Genomic DNA, 19,659 nt, shown 5'->3' with positions numbered 1-19,659 from the left:
AGGTATATTGGGATCTCATTTTTACTTTGAAAGCACTATATAAATGCATATTGTTTGTGCGAGTTTGGAGATGTACTTCCTAGAACTCTAAATGTTACTCAAATGGGACCCATCTGCGCAATTACCAAATGCCCTGATCAGTTTGCTTATCAAAAAGGGTGTCGCGAACAAGGATCTGCACCGGTCAAAGATCCCAATTAAATATTTACTGTATTCTATTCCAATACCTCGGCTCAGTTAAAAATTATTGTTCGTCAAAATTGCTTTATTGATCGATTTGGTATTTAGGACACTGGTGCTGAAATGTTCGTGAAGTTTCTTACTTTGGATCGAATATTTTAAACAATGGAATCTGCAGAAATTACATCAGAGCTCCGCCCCAGCCGTGTCACACTGGCAGGGGAAGCAGAAAACTCGGAAGAAAATGTTTCAGATTTCTTCGTGCACGAATCCTGCTGGGTCCAGGCCATCTCTTTGCTGGCACGCAGAATAAAAATTCCTCACTGCAGGATCAGCGGAGTTTAATCTTTCGCCCAGTCGTTGTACCGTATTCAAGGAGTGTAGCAGAGAACGGTCCTGAGCCTCATTATTGGCAGAACAAGAAATCAAATCGATCAGGTCAGTTTAGTCACCTCACTGCAAACTTGTCATTTCTTACTGCCTGAACTGTTTCTAGATTTAAAAAAAATTCTGCTAAAGCTGGTTAGTTGATTGTTTTGCATTGCAGACGGTTCAGGATAATAACTTTGTAGATATATTTAGTACCGTCTCTATATGTGATTTTAGTTAAAGCAAAAACCAGAAATTCTGTTTTTCTAGGTTATATAAAGTGGCAGAGAGAAAGAAAGGAAACTCTTGGTGTGATGCCAGCTTCCATTTGTAACCAGACGTAGTCATGGGACCTCTTGAGAGAAGCAGGTGAATTCTGCCACCAACAGCCTAAGCTACAGCAATCAGACCCTGTTTCACCACCAGAGCATTCCCGGTTTGTCAAAGCTTGTGTCATCTTTCTGAAGAGATATTGGAAAACTCTCTAAAAATAACTTAGATCCTGATTTTAAATCTTAAAATATTGTGCATTGTTATGTTTTTGATTAACAGACTGTAACCCCTTCTGCGACTTTCTAATTAAGAATATGTTATATATGCACTAAAATAAATTTAATGATGTCTTAAAGTGTATTTCTTTTTTTTTCACCGAATTTTATTTACCTCTTTCCATGATTTTCTATTTCAAGTATATTACCCCAAGTCTAACCTGTGCTATCTTAACTTTTCAACTAGTGCCTTTCAATTTAGAAAAAAAGTTGCTTTTCATTGGCTGCAATGGAATTGTTAACATTTACAACCAATCTGCTAATTAATATTGCTGCATAGACTGAACTAAACTGTGAGTCGCCAAACTAAGACCACAACTACAGAATGGGTTAGATGGTCTCAATTAACCATGGTCAGTTTTTGTCAGGAGAGGATTACACACCAGCCTAATCAAAAGTGTTAAAGAAAATGAGAAAATTGTTCAACGCAGATACTGCTTCTCAATTATTATATTTTCTATCTTAGCAATATCAAATTCTATCAATATACAGTTTTTCTATTACATCATAAAAAGGTTGATTTGGGCACCGATCAAGACGGTACTGATCATCATGATGTTAGGCTTTTAATAAGGTACCATCGGTTCAAATTACCACCTGACAAAATGGCATAGTGGTCATCACACCATTGCCAGTAAACAATGTTATTTGAAGGTCTAGTGAGAAAGTAGAACAAAATCTTTAAAGTGGGAGCCACAGAACAATATTTCTGTAGATGCCATAATGCAGGACTACACAAGATAATTGATAGCATAGATAAAAGAATTGCTGAGCACAAAAAAAAGTTTGTTGTCAGTGCACAATGAGAGCTTGAAATGATGAACTATGTAGATTTAGGCAATGACAAAAATAACTGAATCCCAGATGGATTATACTGTGCTAAATACTTCCAATCCGTTTTCATATGAGAGTTAATCGTCCTAAATATGTGAGCTTCAGCATTGTGTACAACCAAATGACTTATTCTTGAGGCACTGTGAGACTTAAATCCATAGAAATTGTTTATAATTCCTATTATTCTGATAACTGTAAATAATGCTTGCCTTTTCAGAATGTTATTGTTAATTTTCATTATTATGTTGGACCAATGACATTATGCAGAACAGTAATAGGGAGAATAATCCAACATCAGGGGCCCAACTGTTTAAATATTCCAAACGTTTTGACTTATAGTTCTGTATGATACTTTACCTTGAAGCTTGGATCTTACATAGTTTATCACATCTCTCAAAAATGTCTTGGTATTTGACCAAGGATATGGTTGATCTGCACTAATTGTTATCATGTCGACAAATGTGGTATCAATAAACAAAGGAATAAGGTGAATGACCAGTAACAACATTTGGTTATGTCATTTTTGGCACTGGTGATGGAGGGAAGATTATTGGCCAAGACACCAGCTTGGCTCCTATTTGGTAAATTGTCACCAAGTCTTCATTATCTATATGAATTGATACACAAATTGTGCTTAATGTAAAGGATGATTTTATGTCAGTGCTATTGATGGAGACTGTAAGAAATCATACTGAAAATTGAAGTACAAGATAATACTTAAATTCTGAATAAAAAAGAAAACAGAGAACTTTGTTAAATCCAAAATGAAAGGAAAAATACTGACAATTATGGGTTATATCTGAAATATTAACTTTCTCTTTCAGTACTCCTTTTCCAGTTGACCTTTGAAAATTAAAGTTAATGGCTACTTCAGTATTTCCTGCTCTCATATAACTGCAACACAGACTCTACAATCTGCTGTCTTTAATAAAAGATCCACAGGTTCTGTTCTATTAAGAACCTTACCAGCTGATCTTTGCAGCAGCTGTACCTGATATGAACAAATTTAGGTCCAGGAAACTCCTATCCACATCACCATATGTAATTGAGTCCAATGACAGATTGCAGAATGGTTACTTAGGAAATGTGAAGGGAGGCATTAAAGCTGCACATGTGGCCTCTTTTAATGTTTTCCTTTACATTTCATTGCTGAAAAGGCACACTAATATCATTCCATGCTGTAAATGTCCAAGAAATTCAAACCTTTGTCTGACAAGGGAATCATATTATACTTTTCTTCTTGATACAGCTCTAGGAAACAGATTCATTAACCGAAGTGAACCGCAAAGCGAGTTATGTGATAAGAAAAATCAGATGCTAGGATTTTGGTTTAGATATGGGTTGAAAAGCTAAAGCTACACTAACATATAGTGTGTGGCTCTTCCTTCTTTACAATTGAGGAGATTATTATTACTCTGCTCCATCGATACCTTGGCCAATGTAAAACTATACAGTAAGCAACAACCTTTGTGAAAAGTATATGATGTAAATATATATTAATTTCACTTAACTGTTTGCACATTTTGACACAAAGTTTGCATGTATATTTAAAAGATCATTTAAAAAATCACAGTAATTAACTCATCTTGTTTACTTTCATTTGGCTTGAACTAGAACAGGATTGCGACTTGTGAAGCTTGAGTGTGAAAATCAGGTGGTGGAAGAGGTACTGCTCTATTATTGTTCCAACAAGGTGGCAATGCCACTACTAGAAGAAGCTACTCTCCTTGGAGACCTCCCATTAAATATACCTGTCATCATTATAGGTAAGTTTCCTCTCCACCTTTTGCACACATAAAAGCATTTTGATCTTGGCGGAAGCATTGTTCACAAGCAAGCAGGTACAGGAGAGGAGGATTTGTTCAATACAACTTGCACAAGATCCATCAGAGATAGGGAATAAATGCAGACAGCAATGCCCATATCCTGTAAATAAAGGAGAAAAAACTGTCCATCCGCCTTTAGCATCACTACTGCTACAGTTAGTTTTTGCCGTTTATATTAAGGGATTTATTTTTTTAAAATATCTTAGTTTCATGATCATAATATTGAGGACCTTTAATCTAAGTAGTACAAACAACTTTTAGTTGAAACAAAAGGTCCTGGTTGTGGAAATTTACCAAGATGTTTATCTCATTGTTGCTTGTAGGTCCTTGCTACATGTAAATTGGCTGCTGCATTTTCCTCCCTGTACAGGCAAAATAATTCACTAGATATGAATCTCTTAAAAGCATAAATGCTGTATTCTATCTGAATGCACACAATCTTGGGAGTTGGCCTTGGCTCAGTGTTTAGCATTCTTATCATGGAGTCAAAACATCATTGTTTTCCAATCCTGCTCCAGAGCCCTTAGCACAGAAATGAACTGACATCCTTCTGCATATTCTTTAGTAGAATTGTTTTCTATTACTTTTCAGTCAGTGAAATCATGTGACAGCTGGAGAAGTAGCAGAAATGTAATTAAAATAAAAACAGGAAATGTTGGAAATACAAGTGTGGGGAGAGAAGCAAAGTTCCATAGAATAGCTAGCTGCAGTTTGCGCTTCAACACATTCCAGACTTCCACACCTGTGAGGAGGCATGGAACGTGTTGGAAGTGAAATGTGTATACTTTTGCACATTCACACATTGACATGGATTTACCACTGAATCTAACTTATCAGGCTGATGGGCTAGTTATTCCTTGCTTCTGGGCCCTCAACTTTCCAATAGCCATAGCCCATACTTAGCACAGCCTGATTCCTTTCAGTTGGGTTGCTTACCTTAATCATGAAGGTATATTTTGCTAAATTTATTTATTTTCTTTTTCTCTGTATATTTATGATGTAATAAGTTAGAGATTTTTAAATAAATTTATTGTTTTAAACTTTTTTAAAGTAGCTTTTTTTAACCTACGGCTATTTCAATTGTTTTTAAATGTCTCTGATTTTGAGCTATGAAACACTGAGAGAGCAGTACTGGGAACAGGGCATTGGAATGGGTTGCCCAAAGGCCTGAGTGGCATATGTTGCCGGCACACTTGCAGGTCAGCTATGGGTCAAGGCCACAAAGTTGTTGGCAGCTCTGTAGGCCAAGATGATTAGTGCGACCCTGGGGCTAGAAAGAGAGCTGAGTGCAGGCGGTGAGTTGGAACAAGAACAACCTGACCCATTATTTTAGATCAATGAGTTTTAGACCTGGAAGTTTACTACATGGTTTTCAGAACCGGCATCCTGCTGGGAAATCATGCTTTTCAGCACTGGCAATGGCCCAGGAAGACACCAGTATTTTTCACCCACCCCTGGCTAGCTCCAGCTGCCCATTGCAACTTTGTTGCACTTCACAAAGGAGTATGACAGGGCAGAATGATTTTTCCACAGGCTCCTTGGCTATCACTTTAATTACTCAAAAAAAATTACTGCATTAATGTAAATTCAGTAATGTTTCAAGCGCAATCCAATCCTCAAAAAGCGTGAGCTTCAGTGTTGTGTTGCAGTCATGAGGCACAATGATGTAAATTTGTAGGTTTTTGGTAAAAATCTTCCCTTACTTATATTCAAATTGTTGGGGGGCGGGGGGTGTGGTGTTGATATCAGGCATTTGAGAAGCACATTAACTGTTACCAGAAATAGAGTCAACTGGAAGGAATGACCAGTCATTCAGAATATAATTGTGGCTTCAATTCAGGTGTCATTATATTACCCTTATCTTTCTGTGTTGTGGACAGATCACATTCATACATAGCTGCTCAAAAGTGATCTGTTAAACTATTTCAAATTGATGAAGCCTCAGTTAAATGAAATGCATAATTATTCTTTCACTTATACACACATAAGCATATTTAGGTTTATATTTTTATCTGTGATTTTATTTTCTAATTTAATTTTTGAGATAAAAAAAGTAATTGAATGTTTAGTGAAAAGTTTTGGCTGGTTATTTTAACTTAACCTATCTGGCAAACAAAATTGAATTGTTCACCCCTTGCTCATACCCTCTTTTGGGTTTTTGTTGATTTTACATTCTACTGACATCAATGAAGAATAAAGTTGCACAAAATATGAAAGGCATGTTTACTCACACTGATCAATTAAACATGTGGTAATTTAAAGTAGAACCATAGAACCATAGAACCATACAGCACAAAACAGGCCCTTCGGCCCACCATGTTGGGCTGTCCATCAAACCACGCTCACACTACCTAACCCCTTCCTCCCGCATATCCCCCCATCCCACACTCCTCCATATGCCTATCCAACAAGCTCTTGAACCTGTCGAATGTATCTGCCTCCACCGCCACCCCAGGTAGTGCATTCCATGCACCAACCACTCTCTGGGTGAAAAACCTCCCCCTGACATCTCCCCTGAACCTCCCACCCATAACCTTAAAGCCATGCCCTCTCGTCTTGAGCATTGGTGCCCTGGGAAGGAGGCACTGACTGTCTACTCTATTTATTCCTCTCAATATTTTATATACCTCTATCATGTCTCCTCTCATCCTCCTCCTTTCCGGTGAATAAAGCCCTAGCACCTTAAGCCTCTCCTCATATTCAATACTCTCTAATCCAGGCAGCATCCTGGTAAATCTCCTCTGCACCCTCTCCAACGCCTCCATATCCTTCCTATAATGAGGCGACCAGAACTGAACACAGTACTCTAAGTGTGGCCTAACTAGAGTTTTGTAAAGCTGCATCATCACCTCGCGGCTCTTAAACTCAATCCCGCGACTTATGAAAGCCAACATCCCATTGGCCTTCTTAACTGCTCTTTCCACCTATGAGGCAACTTTCAATGAACTGTGAATATGAACCCCCAGATCCCTCTGCTCCTCCATACTGCCAAGTACCTTGCCATTTACCCAGTACTCTGCCTTGGAGTTTGTCCTTCCAAAGTGTACCACCTCACACTTCTCCGGATTGAACTCCATCTGCCACTTGTCAGCCCAGCTCTGCATCCTATCAATATCCCTCTGTGAGCTCCGACAGCCCTCCACACTATCCACAACACCGCCTATCTTAGTGTCGTCCGCAAACTTACTAACCCAGCCCTCCACCCCCTCATCTAAGTCATCTATAAATATCACAAAAAGTAGAGGTCCCAGAACCGATCCCTGCGGGACACCACTAGTCACTGCCTTCCAATCCGAGGGCACTCCTTCCACCACAACCCTCTGCTTTCTACATGCAAGCCAATTCCTAATCCACACAGCCAAGCTTCCTTGGATCCCTTGGCCTCTGACCTTCTGAAGAAGCCTACCATGAGGAACCTTATCAAATGCCTTACAAAAATCCATGTAAACCACATCCACCGCACTGCCCTTGTCAATCTTCCTGGTCACCTCCTCAAAGAACTCTATCAGGCTTGTGAGGCAAGATCTTCCCCTCACAAAGCCATGCTGGCTGTCCCTAATCAGTCCATGATTCTCTAGGTGTTCATAAATCCTATCCCTTAGAATCCTTTCTAACAGCTTACCCACCACAGACGTGAGACTCACCGGTCTATAATTCCCTGGCCTATCCCTATTACCTTTTTTGAACAAGGGGACAACATTCGCAACCCTCCAATCCTCTGGCACCATCCCCGTGGACAACGAGGACTCAAAGATCCTTACCAGTGGTTCAACAATCTCCTCCCTAGCCTCTCGAAGCAGCCTGGGGAAAATCCCGTCAGGCCCCGGAGATTTATCTGTCTTAATATTATTTAACAACTTCAATACATCCTCTCTCTTGATATCTACAACCTCGAGAACATTACCCCTACCAGCACTCCCTTCCACATCATCAAGACCCCTCTCCCTGGTGAATACCGAAGAGAAGTACTCATTGAGAACTTCTCCCACTTCCACCGCCTCCAGGCAAATTCTCCCACCTTTGTCCTTAATCGGACCTACCTGTACCCTAGCCATCCTCCTACCCTTCACGTACTTGAAAAAGGCCTTGGGATTTTCCTTAACCCTACTAGCCAACGCCTTTTCATGTCCCCTTCTAGCTCTCCTCAGCCCTTTCTTAAGTTCCTTCCTCGATACCCTATATTCCTCACGGGCCCTGTCTGAACCTTGCTGCTTATACCTCATGTACGCTACCTTCTTCTCCTTAACAAGTCATTCCACACCTCTCGTCACCCACGGTTCCTTCACCCTGCCATTCCTTCTCTGCCTCACCGGGACATATTTATCCCTAACATCCTGCATAAGATCCCTGAACATCGACCACATCTCCATGGTACATTTTCCTTCAAAAAGGACAACCCAATTTACACTCCCAAGTTCTCTCCTTATAGCCTCATAGTTCGCCCTTCCCCAATTAAAAATCCTCTTGTCCTCTCTGCACCTGTTCCTGTCCATGACAATTTTAAAGGTTATGGAGCAATGGTCACTGTCCCCCAAATGGTCACCCACCAATAGATCCTTCACCTGTCCCGGTTCATTTCCTAAAACTGGATCTAACATGGCATTCCCTCTAGTCGGCCTGTCGACATACTGCGTCAGGAATCCCTCCTGGACACATTTAACAAATTCCGTCCCATCTAAACCTTTGGCACTAAGCAGGTTCCAGTCTATATTTGGGAAGTTGAAGTCTCCCATTATAACAACCCTGTTATTTTTGCTTCTCTCCAAACACTGCCTGCCAATCTGCTCCTCTATATCTCTACTGCTACCGGGGGGCCTATAGAATACTCCTAGTAGAGTAACTGCTCCTTTCTTGTTCCTTAATTCCACCCATACGGACTCTAGAGATGATCCTTCTACAACATCCATCTTTTCCACAGCCGTAACAGTGTCCCTGACCAGTATCGCCACCCCTCCTCCTCTTCTCCCCCCCTCCCTATCCCTCTTAAAACACCGAAAACCAGGAATATTCAATATCCACTCCTCTCCTGACGTCAGCCATGTCTCAGTAATAGCCACGATATCATAGTCCCCAATACTTATCCAAGCCCTCAGTTCATCCCCCTTATTCCTGACACTTCTTGCATTTAAGTAAACACAGTTTGTTTTTAAGTTTGTCTTAGAAATTCTATGTTACTATAACAATGTTGCAAATATTATAAATCCAGGAAATGGTCCCTCTGGAATATGTCTTTCCTACCTGCTGTCTGGATATAGACCCTACATGGCACCAGGAGCTGTACATCTAAACCCAATTCTTCATAACAAATTGGAAGAAGGAATTCATTTTTCTGTTGTAGATCAGGTTAGTTGCATTGTCAATGTTTTGTGTATCAATTTTTGTTTTTATTTGCTATCAAATTTTAGAAATTTAAAACAACATGTAAAACTATGCTAAACTGTAATCTTTAAGCTTAGCACAAAAACCAGCATCTTCTCCATTGTCTACACTTCCCGCTACTTCAGGAAAGCAGCCAAAATAATCAAGGACCCCTCCCACCCAGGTCATTCTCTCTTCTCCCCCCTCCCATCGGGCAGAAGATACAAAAGCTTGAGGCATGTACAACCAAGCTCAAAGACAGATTTTATTGGTATTGGTATTGGTTTATTATTGTCACTTGTACCGAGGTACAGTGAAAAACTTGTCTTGCATACCAATCGTACAGGTCAATTCATTACACAGTGCAGTTACATTGAGTTAGTACAGACTGCATTGATGTAGTACAGGTAAAAACAATAACAGTACAGAGTAAAGTGTCACAGCTACAGAGAAAGTGCAGTGCAGTAAGGTGCGAGGTCACAACAAGGTAGATCGTGAGGTCATAGTCCATCTCATCGTGTAAGGGAACCATTCAATAGTCTTATCACAGTGGGGTTGAAGCTGTCCTTAAGTCTGGTTGTACGTGCCCTCAGGCTCCTGTATCTTCTACCTGATGGAAGAGGAGAGAAGAGAGAATGTCCCAGGTGGGTGGGGTCTTTGATTATGCTGGCTGCTTCACCAAGGCAACGAGAGGTAAAGACAGAGTCCTCCCACAGTTATAAGACTATTGAACAGTCCCCTAGTACAATAAGATGGACTCTTGACCTCACAATCTACCTTGTCATGGCCCATGCGCTTTTTTGTCTACCTGCACTGCACTTTCTCTGTAACTGTAACACTATATTCTGCATTCTGTTTTTTCCCCTTTTGTATCACCTCAATGTACTTATGTATGAAATGATGTGTCTCAGTGGCATGCAAACAAAAGCTTTTCATTGTATTTCAGTACATGTGACAATAAAAAATCAATTTTCTATTTTGCATTAAAAAATTACAGTTTAGTAGTGTGGAAAGTAAAGCTTACAAACAAAAGACTTGCATGCAAATATTATGATTGTTAAAAACTGGACACTTGCATGTGGAATATTTTATAAATTTTAACAAAGCATTCACACTACCTGTAAATTAAATTTGTTAAGCATGGTAATACAACACTATGATGCTGGAGGAACTCAGCAGGCCAGGCAGCATCCATGGAGAAAAGCAGGCGGTCAATGTTTCGGGTCAGGACCTATCTTTAGGACTGTGTTTTTCATTGAGATTCCAGCATCTGCAGTCCTTTTGTTTTTCTATGGCAATACAACATATTGCAGGGCCTAGATTTCCTTAGCTATTAATGAAGGATGAAATCAGTACAATTGGTGAGAAGCAATCATGGTCTTGTAGATTGTGATGTAGAATTAGAGTTTCTTCATGTCAAGCTAAGGAAAAGCAAGGGCAGAAAACATTCATATGAGTTATTTATAATATAATGAACAGTAGCTATTATATTGAGCATGGCATAAATCAAGAAATTAGAGATGCATGTAACAGGATAATACAGTAATTGTTTAATCGCCATATATAATATAGGAAGATGAGAAGTTGGTGCACAAAACAAAAAAAGTAGAGTATTTTTAAATAGTGTGAGATTGGCACTTATTGATGTTCATGACACTGCCATGTCCTTGTACATAAGTCACTGATTGTCAATATGCAATTAGGAAGTCAAATGGTATATTGGCTCAGTTACAAGAGAATTTAAGTAAAAATATCTTACTGCACTTACATAGGGCTTTGGTGACACTGCACCAGGAGAATTGTATATGGTTTTGGTCTCCTCACCAAAAAATGAATGTACTTGCCATAGAGATAGTGCAGCAAAGATTGGACTAGTTCCAAGTTTGCCATATGAGCAGAAATCGAGTAGAATAGGCCTGTATTATCCAGAGTTTAGAAGAATGAGAACTCATTGAAACTTACACAACTTGTGCAGGGGTAAACAAGCTGGATGCAGAAAGGATGTTTTCCCTGACAGAGGAGTCAGGATCACAGTCTCAGAATAAGAAGTAGGATATTTAGCACCAAGGTGAGGAGAAGTGTTTTCATGTAGAGTGTGGTGAATCTTTGGAAATCTCCACCCAGGGTGCAGTGGAGATTCAACTGCAAAGTTCATTCAAAATGGAGATCAATTGATTTCTGGATGTTAGGGGAATCAAGGGGTATGGGAATTGTGCAGGAAAATGGCATTGGAGTAGAAGATCAATCATTGTCTTGACAAGTGATAGAGCAGGCACAAGGGGCCAAATGGGCCCTTAGTCCTATTTCTTATATTCTTAACATAATAGAGTTAATGTTCACTGATTTGCATCAAATTTAATCTTGCCTTCAACGATACCACTTTGAAGGTATACTAAATTAATTACAACAACTTGTTAATATATATCCAGTTTAAATACCAGATTAGTTATCCCAAGATACATTCCTAGATAGCTGGATATAAAACATGGGGCAGGTGGAGAACTGTGAAAGAAGAGTGTAAGGTTTATAGGGAGAACTTAATTTATCAAACGTAATAGGATAAATATCTAACAATATATGGGTTCAGGTATAATTGTGCTTGAAGAATCCTTACCTATTATTGATATATCTTTATCTTTTTCAGGATTTGGAATACCTTTCCGAAGGGCTTGAAGGCAGGTCATCCAACCCTGTGGCACTGCTCTTTGATACACTTCTTCATCCTGAGGCAGACTTTAGGTTTGATTACCCTTCAGTCGTACAGTGGAAACTAGAAAAGCACAACAGCATTCCTCACATAGTACTGGGAAAAGGACCACCTGGTGGCGCATGGCATGTGTGTATCTTATTTAGGCAGCATAATCAAAGATAATGAGATGTACTAAGATTATTAATGTGAATGAGAAAGATACTGCTTAACTGGGGTGAACATATGGAATGCAAGAGTATATTTTACGAATTTGGGCTCCTGGAGAACTCCGCACAACAGACACAGAAATAGAGTGCAGGTATGGTTGAGGATGGAATTCCAGAGAATAACTGAAGGGTCTGTCACCAATAAAAAGGACTTCATATTATAAAGTAACTTTCATGACCTCAGGATGTCCCAAAGTACTTTATTGCCAACAAAGTACATCTTGAATTGTGGTCACTTTTACAAAGGAGGGGCAGGTGGAGAATCACAGGTATCCAAAAATTGAATAACAGTCCTAGGATGTAAGCCAAGAGAATGGTACGGAAGTAGGGATTTGAAGACGTGGAAGAGGATTTTTGATTGATTGAACTGGGTATATGGAACCAGTGTTGGTCAATGAGGAAGGAGATTATGGGTGAGAAAAAAGTGATTAAAAAGGTAGCATTTTTAGTTATTTTGTTTGAATGTCTTGATAATATGTCCTATTATTACATTTGTTTTTGCATCAATCTTGCAGCATTTATTATGCATGTTCAATAATGTGTGACCTGTAATCCCTAGGTCTTTTTAATGTTTGCAATCATGATCATATATGGAGTATGTAAATGTTTGGAGTAGCAGCTAGTCAATGCATTATGTCATGCTCATTAATCTTCAGCTTCCTTGCAATAGAATAGCTGAATCATTATGTCATGATTTTCTTCAATGGGATAATGAAAATTGTACCAGAAATCTGCAGGCCTTTTATTGAAGCTTAAGTGCTCTCGTTTGGAGAAGTGAACACTCTGGCCCATTCAAAGTTGCATTGAAACTGCTGAGAAAGTCAAGGGCTCAAAGTCAACCACTTTGGCAGACATTCATTCTGTTACACTCCCTTTGGGTTAATGATGGGAGAATGCCAGAAGGGATGTAGAATGCAGCTCCTTGATTTCCTTCCATTTCTGAATCTCCAACAGCTATGTCTTCCTTTAGTGGTTCTACTCTTCATCTTTTAACATTTTTGACCATACTATCTACTGAACCTCAAATTATAAAATCAAAGAGTGACAAAATTTCAATATTGCTCCCATACCACTCTCATATCCTTCTTCCTATATTTTCTATAGTATGGTCTTCTACTATAACTCATTTATAGATTCTTAACCTTCAGTAAACTTCTTTGCCTCCTTCCTTCATCCTCTAACTTAAGGCTTCTAAAATCTAGGCTTGGAATCATAATGGCTGTTTGTATAACTTATTTGATCTTTTATCTTTTTCAGTCACAGGTTTTATCTGTGCTGTGGATTTGGCCCTTTACTTGATCTCTCAATAATAAACAAAGGATTCTGTGTTTTTAGGTGATGAAAGGATCCATGCTAACAATTAGTCTGAACAATTGGATGGAGCTACCAGGTTTGAACCTGAAAGACTGGACCAATGGTAAATGGAGGTACAAATAAGTTGTAAAATATTTGCTGAGAAATGCTAATACAAAAGCAAATTACCGCTAATGTTGAAATTTGAAATAAAAACACAAAGTGCTTGAAATACTAAGTAGGTCAACAGCATTTGTAAAGCCAGAAAGAGCAATTGAGCTTGTTGACCCTGTCACAGAACGTTTATTGGAGGTCTTTTGTTGTAAGAACATCTTTTACCTCCTAATCCTCAGAACTTTGTAAAGCCTAAGTTTCCAAAATTTCTATATTATTTCCACACCCTTTTCCCATTCTAAGTATTGTTCCTCATTTTAGAATAAGTGTTGGAAAGCCATCAATCTGAAATATAACTGTTTCTGTCTCCACAAATGCAGCCTGACTTGCTGAATATTTCTAGCAATTTTTGTTTTATGATTGACAATAGCTCATCAAAGTATCCCTCAAGATAATTCTGTACATGGGGAAATATATCATTTGCAGGAAATATCTAGTAATGTGCATTTAACGGAAAGGTTTTTCTAGGGGTTCGGATGATCCAGATTCTAGGATTCGATGTGCATACTTCTTCTCTCCAGAGACATTGATATTAAAAAAAAATGTTTCTTCTGAACCTGATCGTTTAAAGCCCGGCAGAGTATAAGATTTCCCCTTTTGTCATGGATATATTTTCTTCATGGTCTATGTTGCCAGTAGGAAAGAGAGGAAAGACAATTATTCCAAAAAAAAGTTTGAAATCAAGGCACAATTTTCGGAACCAAAATAATGAATTAAAGATTGAAAGTATTGGTAGGTCTCTCAATTGTAAGGAGAAAGTGCACCTGGAGAAAATTCTATTATAGCTTTAGGTTGTTCGTCTTGAACCAAAAGAAGGTAAAGAGCAGATTTGATAGAAATGTACAATTTCATCACTGAATTAGATAGGATACATAAAGGGAAGCTGTCCTCATTATGATTCAAGGACTGGGGAAGAAGAGATTTAAAATTTTGGATAATACAACTGAGGAAAAAAATACAAAGAATAGTGATGATCTGGAACATGCTGCCTGTAAAAGTGGTGGAAGCAGAATCAAGCAAGGCTTTCAAGAGAGAATTAGATGAACACTTGATAGAGAATATTGTGCAGAACTTTGGGGAAAGAGCAGGGAAACAGGACTTCCAAGAGCTGACAAACACTCAATTGGCTGAAGGGCTTCATATGCCACAACCATTCATTGATGCTAGTCCCATTTCACAGGATGAAACTTTGGAAAGAGTTTGTCCAAGAACTTGAATTTTTTTTTGTCTATTCTTGCCTCGGTTACTTTAGGACTATTTGAAGGTGGAGATTTACCAGGAAGTTTAAGATGTGGTGCTGGATGTTCAATGAGTCAGACCGTTTCCTATCTTTACTGATTTAATCTCTGCCTGAGTATTTAGGAAAATATCCCAGATACTTTGTTCAAAATGCCTTTACCGTTATGCATGGCCTTGCAGGATAGACAGTAATTAGGCACAGGGTCAAAAAGAAAGGGGAGATACACAGTTGTGTCAGATTTCCTCAATGTTGCCTCAAGATTCCAGATCTTCCCTGGCTGGAACAGTGCAGGATGAAGCCTATGGCAACAGTAAGCACTGTTCCAAAAGATATCATGATTACGAGCTGTTGTCTCTCATTATTTCTGTCTGTGGGGCATGTAGATGCAAGAGTCCCCAACATTTTCTTTAACTATGAATCCTCTTAATTGAAGAATCTTCTCCAAGGCAGGCTTCAAATCAAGGAGGATTCCATCAGGAAGCTCAAATTTTGTTTACCAACCAAGTGGATTGTTGGTCTTTAAGGGGTTAAAGTCTCTCAGGGTCAGAAGTGTGGCACCTTCAAATTTATAACTTCCTTTTGCCAGTGAATGTACCTGTGTCAATTGTGCCACTTCTCTCCTATTGTGTAATGACAGAAAATGCTGACATGTATGGGCCTGCTGCAATTAAGTTCAGTTTATGGGTAATGCTTTTATTCAACACCAAGGGCCAAAATGGTTCAGGAAAAATCAGGAGCCATGTTTGCTTTTCCTCCACCAGTTGAATCTCCTGACCAGAGGAACAGAGGAAATTTGAATGGGAAAGAGTTCAGGTCAAAGCCTATCTAATTATTGGTTCACTTAATGGTAGCCATAACATAGAAACAATATACTCTTTCCCATTTTGCAATAACCTTGTGATGCCCTTGGCATGCTAACACCCCCAGAAGGTAGATAATCTTTCAAATCATTATGTGAAATGCATTACTTTGATTTTCTCCTCCTACATTCAATTGGATGTGCAGGTGCCAAGGATTAGCTTCCATAGCTACTCCTTTCAAAACTTTTGTTTATGAAATTTTATCTATAACAGTTCTAAATAGCCCTTCAGTAGCTAATGGGTATTTTTAACTGTGTTTCTCCGAAAGCCTAGTCCAGCCTGAATATAAAAACATGTTTGTCTGGTGAAAATATATCCCGATAAATATGCTCCTTTATGCAATGTGTTACGTTTACAGATGCATAAACTTTCTACCACACCCATTTAAAATAAAATGACCAAGAAATGAATCTGTCAGCAGAACTAATCAGTTTAATGAAGTGATATCATCATCCAAAACCATACAGGTGAAATTATATGGGCATTTTTTGGAACTTCTATATTTAAAAAAAGCTTCTGAAGTGATTAGATTTTGATGAAATTCATTCCCTCGACAACAAGCGCCCCATTGCTCCAGTGCATACCTTCTGCCAGATCCAATGCAGCAGGTCACCAAAGCGTCACCAGCAGCATCTCCCAAACCTTGACGGACAAGAGCAACTGGCATGTTTCACCTCAAGGTTCCCTCCTCAACTCATACATCATCCTCAGTTAGACATTTATTGTCATTCTTTATCTGCTGCTTGGTCATAAGCATATCACACACTCAGTCGCTGTTCAAGGTGGCTCAATGCCATCTTCACAAGAGACACAAGGTTAGGGAAATAAATACTGTTTTGTCAACTGTACCAATATCCTGTGTATGAATGAGGAAGGTAGGACTATCATTATTTAGAGAATATTATGGTTTAAATGGGGCAATGATTTAACAAAATTATGCAGTGTTCTTACCATTGAGATTTTCAGTATTGTTTTTACAGTATTCAGGAAAGATTGAAAATACAGAATGTATACATAAAATTAGGCATTAAGTAGATTTGTTTTATTCATAACCCGAACCCTTCAGAGGAAAAACTGGTCATCCAACTACCAAATGATAATTTACAATGTTTGGAAGTCCTGAGTCTCCCACTTTTAAATAATCTAAATGTTCTATATATTTGGATCCAGGAATGACCAAATGCATTATAGCAAAACAAACTGGCTAAATCAATACCAGGAAATTAGTGAATTACACTGCAATAATTTCTTAAGAATCACTGAAATAATTTCATAGCCTACATTGTACCAATTGGTAGACTAGTTATAGAAGATGTTATATCAAGCATTAATTGTTGATGATCTAGTTATATTTTATGGAGTCATAGAGTACAGCATGGAAACAGGCCCTTCAGCCCAATTGGTCCATGCTGACTGCGTTGCCCAGTGAGCTAGTCCCATCTTCCTGCATTTGGCCCATAGCCCTCTAAACCTCTCCTATCCATGTACTTATGTAGATGGCTTTTAAATCTTGCTAATATTTGTATTTCACGATATAAATATTTTTTCCACAGAAACCTGACGAATGATAGAGCAACTCCAGAAGAAGTCGCTTCATATTATAAAGACTATGTTAAGATTATGGGCCTTCAGAAAAACTTTATTGACAATACTTGTGTCACTTCTGTCGCAAAGATGCAGCAAGATCAGAAGTGTATAAAGGGCAAAATGCCGAAGAGTGTCAAAATAGATACCACTACACAACAACTGCCTGCTGCTGAAAATGGATTTCCTCACAGTCTTTGGGAAGTCAGAGGATATCAGAGAATTGGAGATGGGTCACATGTGCCTTTTTGCCTTTATGCTGAAAATGTTGTCTTAGCTACTGGCACCTATGATTTACCTGCTAGACTTGGGGTAGAAGGTGAAGACTTGCCTTTTGTATTTCACAACCTCTCAGCCTTTGAATCAGCCATCAAAAGCTGCAAAGTTAATCAGGCATCAGATCCTGTTCTCATTGTTGGTGCAGGGCTGACTGCAGCAGATGCAGTATTGTGTGCCTACCACCACAATATCCCTGTTATTCATACGTTCCGAAGAAGTGTAACTGACCCAGCCTTGATCTTCAAGCAGCTTCCAAAGAAGCTTTATCCAGAGTATCACAAGGTTTATCACAAGATGTGCAAGCAATGCTACATCACAACTTCGTACTCTAACTACACCAGCTTTCCCGAAACATGCATTGTTTCTTTCCTAGCAGATATGAAATGTATTCTTCAAACTACTTCAGGAAGGAACATTATTCTAAGTATCTCAATGGCACTGGTGCTGATAGGTACTTACCCCAATTTGTCCTTTCTTAAAGAGCATGGAAAATACTTGGGAATAGATCCAAGTAAGCCCATTTCATGTAAGCAAAATCCCATTGATGTTAATCCCTATACATTTGAGTGTACCAAAGAGGATAGCATTTTTGCTATGGGCCCACTGATCGGGGATAACTTTGTCCGCTTTCTTAAAGGTGGAGCTCTGGGCATTACAAGTTGCTTAGTGAAACGCTTGAAGGAAAAGGGACAGTTAATTTCTGAAATTGGAAGTGATGATGGGTAGCAAAGTTTAAGGCTAATGGTCAATTTAGAACTGTTCTACTTTCAACCAAAAGTCCCCAACATAGTCTTTAAAGAGCAGATGCTGAATGCAGAAGAATCAGTGAGTGTCCTGTTCACTTTTTGATAATGGAAATAGTTTAGTTAATTGTTAGTGTGCTCGGCAGTAATATGCACATTTTTATACTTTGTGGAATGCTCATTTCTTTATGAAATAAGGGGCTGTGAATTTAGGAAATAACCAACAAGCAAGCCTATTCTCAAAAATCCATCTAAAAATATACTCCAACTCAAAAGGTCACAATATCAGAAACCTCGTGAGAATTACTCAGTGCTTTGATGTCCTGGCCATCTATTTCCTTCTTCCACTACATCTCATGGTCTATTAGTTTCAGTGAGCCAACTATTTCTTTGCATATTTTGTCCTGTAGACAAAAAGTAGATTGTTTCAATAATGTCCTTTAAACCAAAATCACGCTGTTAAGATAATTTGATATGACTAGTATGGTTGCTTTTTGAACATTCCTAGAGTCTTTATACACCTCCAAATATCCAACATCTCAGATCATTTTGATTGTACAGTCTTATATTGAGAGTTTAGAAGGTTTTATATGAGAGTGTTATAATGGAGCTGGAAGTGGTGTGAAAATCAAAGCCAGATCTCCGTAAGTAACACGGCCATACCAGCAGGGATATGACTAGCATCTGTACGTATGTTTTAATGCCCATAGAGATAATTTTACAAAATTGCACTGGTTTGAAGAAGGAAATATGACTGTCAGCCTGCTCTTGGTTGGTCCATGGGGCAACTCTCCCAGTTTAGGCATAGATTCTATTGGAAGCTTGGTCTAAAACTAGTGCCTTAAGTTGTGGCAAATGGTCTGCTTGGTTTTATTCCTGTTTTAACAATGCACACAATTGGCTTGTTAGGATATTTCAGTGCACAATTAAGAGTCAAACAAGCAATTCAAGCAAGGGAAGCGGACTTACTTTCTGAAAGGCCATTAGTAAATCAGACTGTTTATGACAATCCAGAAATTGTAGTATCAGCATTACTGAAAAAACACTTGACAGCCCTAAAATTTAAAAATGTGTTAATCACACTCTGTAAACAATAACATCTCTCCTTCACTATCCTCTCTCAATCGCAAAACATGTTTGCCTAGTCAATATTATGCAACAGTTTGATCTTTGAGTAATTTGTAAAGTGAAGTTAAAAACAGAAATGATGGAAATATTGACCAGGTCAGGAAATATCTATGGAGAGGAAAATGGAGACAACATATCTAGTTGATGAACTTTCCTCAGAACTAAGAGAAATCAAACATATTTCAACTTGGAGAGAAGGGGAAGGATATAGAGAAGCGTATTCTGCTTTGTTGATAGAGTGATTAAATAGTTGTAGATGGGGTGCCTATCAAGCAGGCTGCTCAGTTCCTTATGGTGTCGAGCTTCTTGAGGGTTATTGAAGTTGCA

The 19,659-nt window shown here is 38.8% G+C and overlaps 1 protein-coding gene across 1 annotated transcript; it reads left to right on the top strand.

The window, feature by feature from the left end:
- Positions 1 to 443: 443 nt before the first annotated feature.
- osgin2 (oxidative stress induced growth inhibitor family member 2) lies at positions 444 to 19,185 on the top strand. Its single transcript, XM_052023876.1, has 7 exons — positions 444 to 618; positions 820 to 985; positions 3,546 to 3,697; positions 8,964 to 9,100; positions 11,760 to 11,951; positions 13,367 to 13,458; positions 17,152 to 19,185. Exons 3-7 carry the CDS (start codon positions 3,631 to 3,633, stop codon positions 18,185 to 18,187), a joined length of 1,524 nt encoding a protein of 507 aa, XP_051879836.1. The 5' UTR covers positions 444 to 618; positions 820 to 985; positions 3,546 to 3,630; the 3' UTR covers positions 18,188 to 19,185.
- The last annotated feature ends 474 nt before the right edge of the window (positions 19,186 to 19,659 follow it).

Source organism: Pristis pectinata, chromosome 9 (assembly GCF_009764475.1).
Source record: "Pristis pectinata isolate sPriPec2 chromosome 9, sPriPec2.1.pri, whole genome shotgun sequence".
Taxonomy (NCBI): Eukaryota; Metazoa; Chordata; class Chondrichthyes; order Rhinopristiformes; family Pristidae; genus Pristis; species Pristis pectinata.
This window is presented reverse-complemented; position numbering and strand designations above follow the sequence as displayed.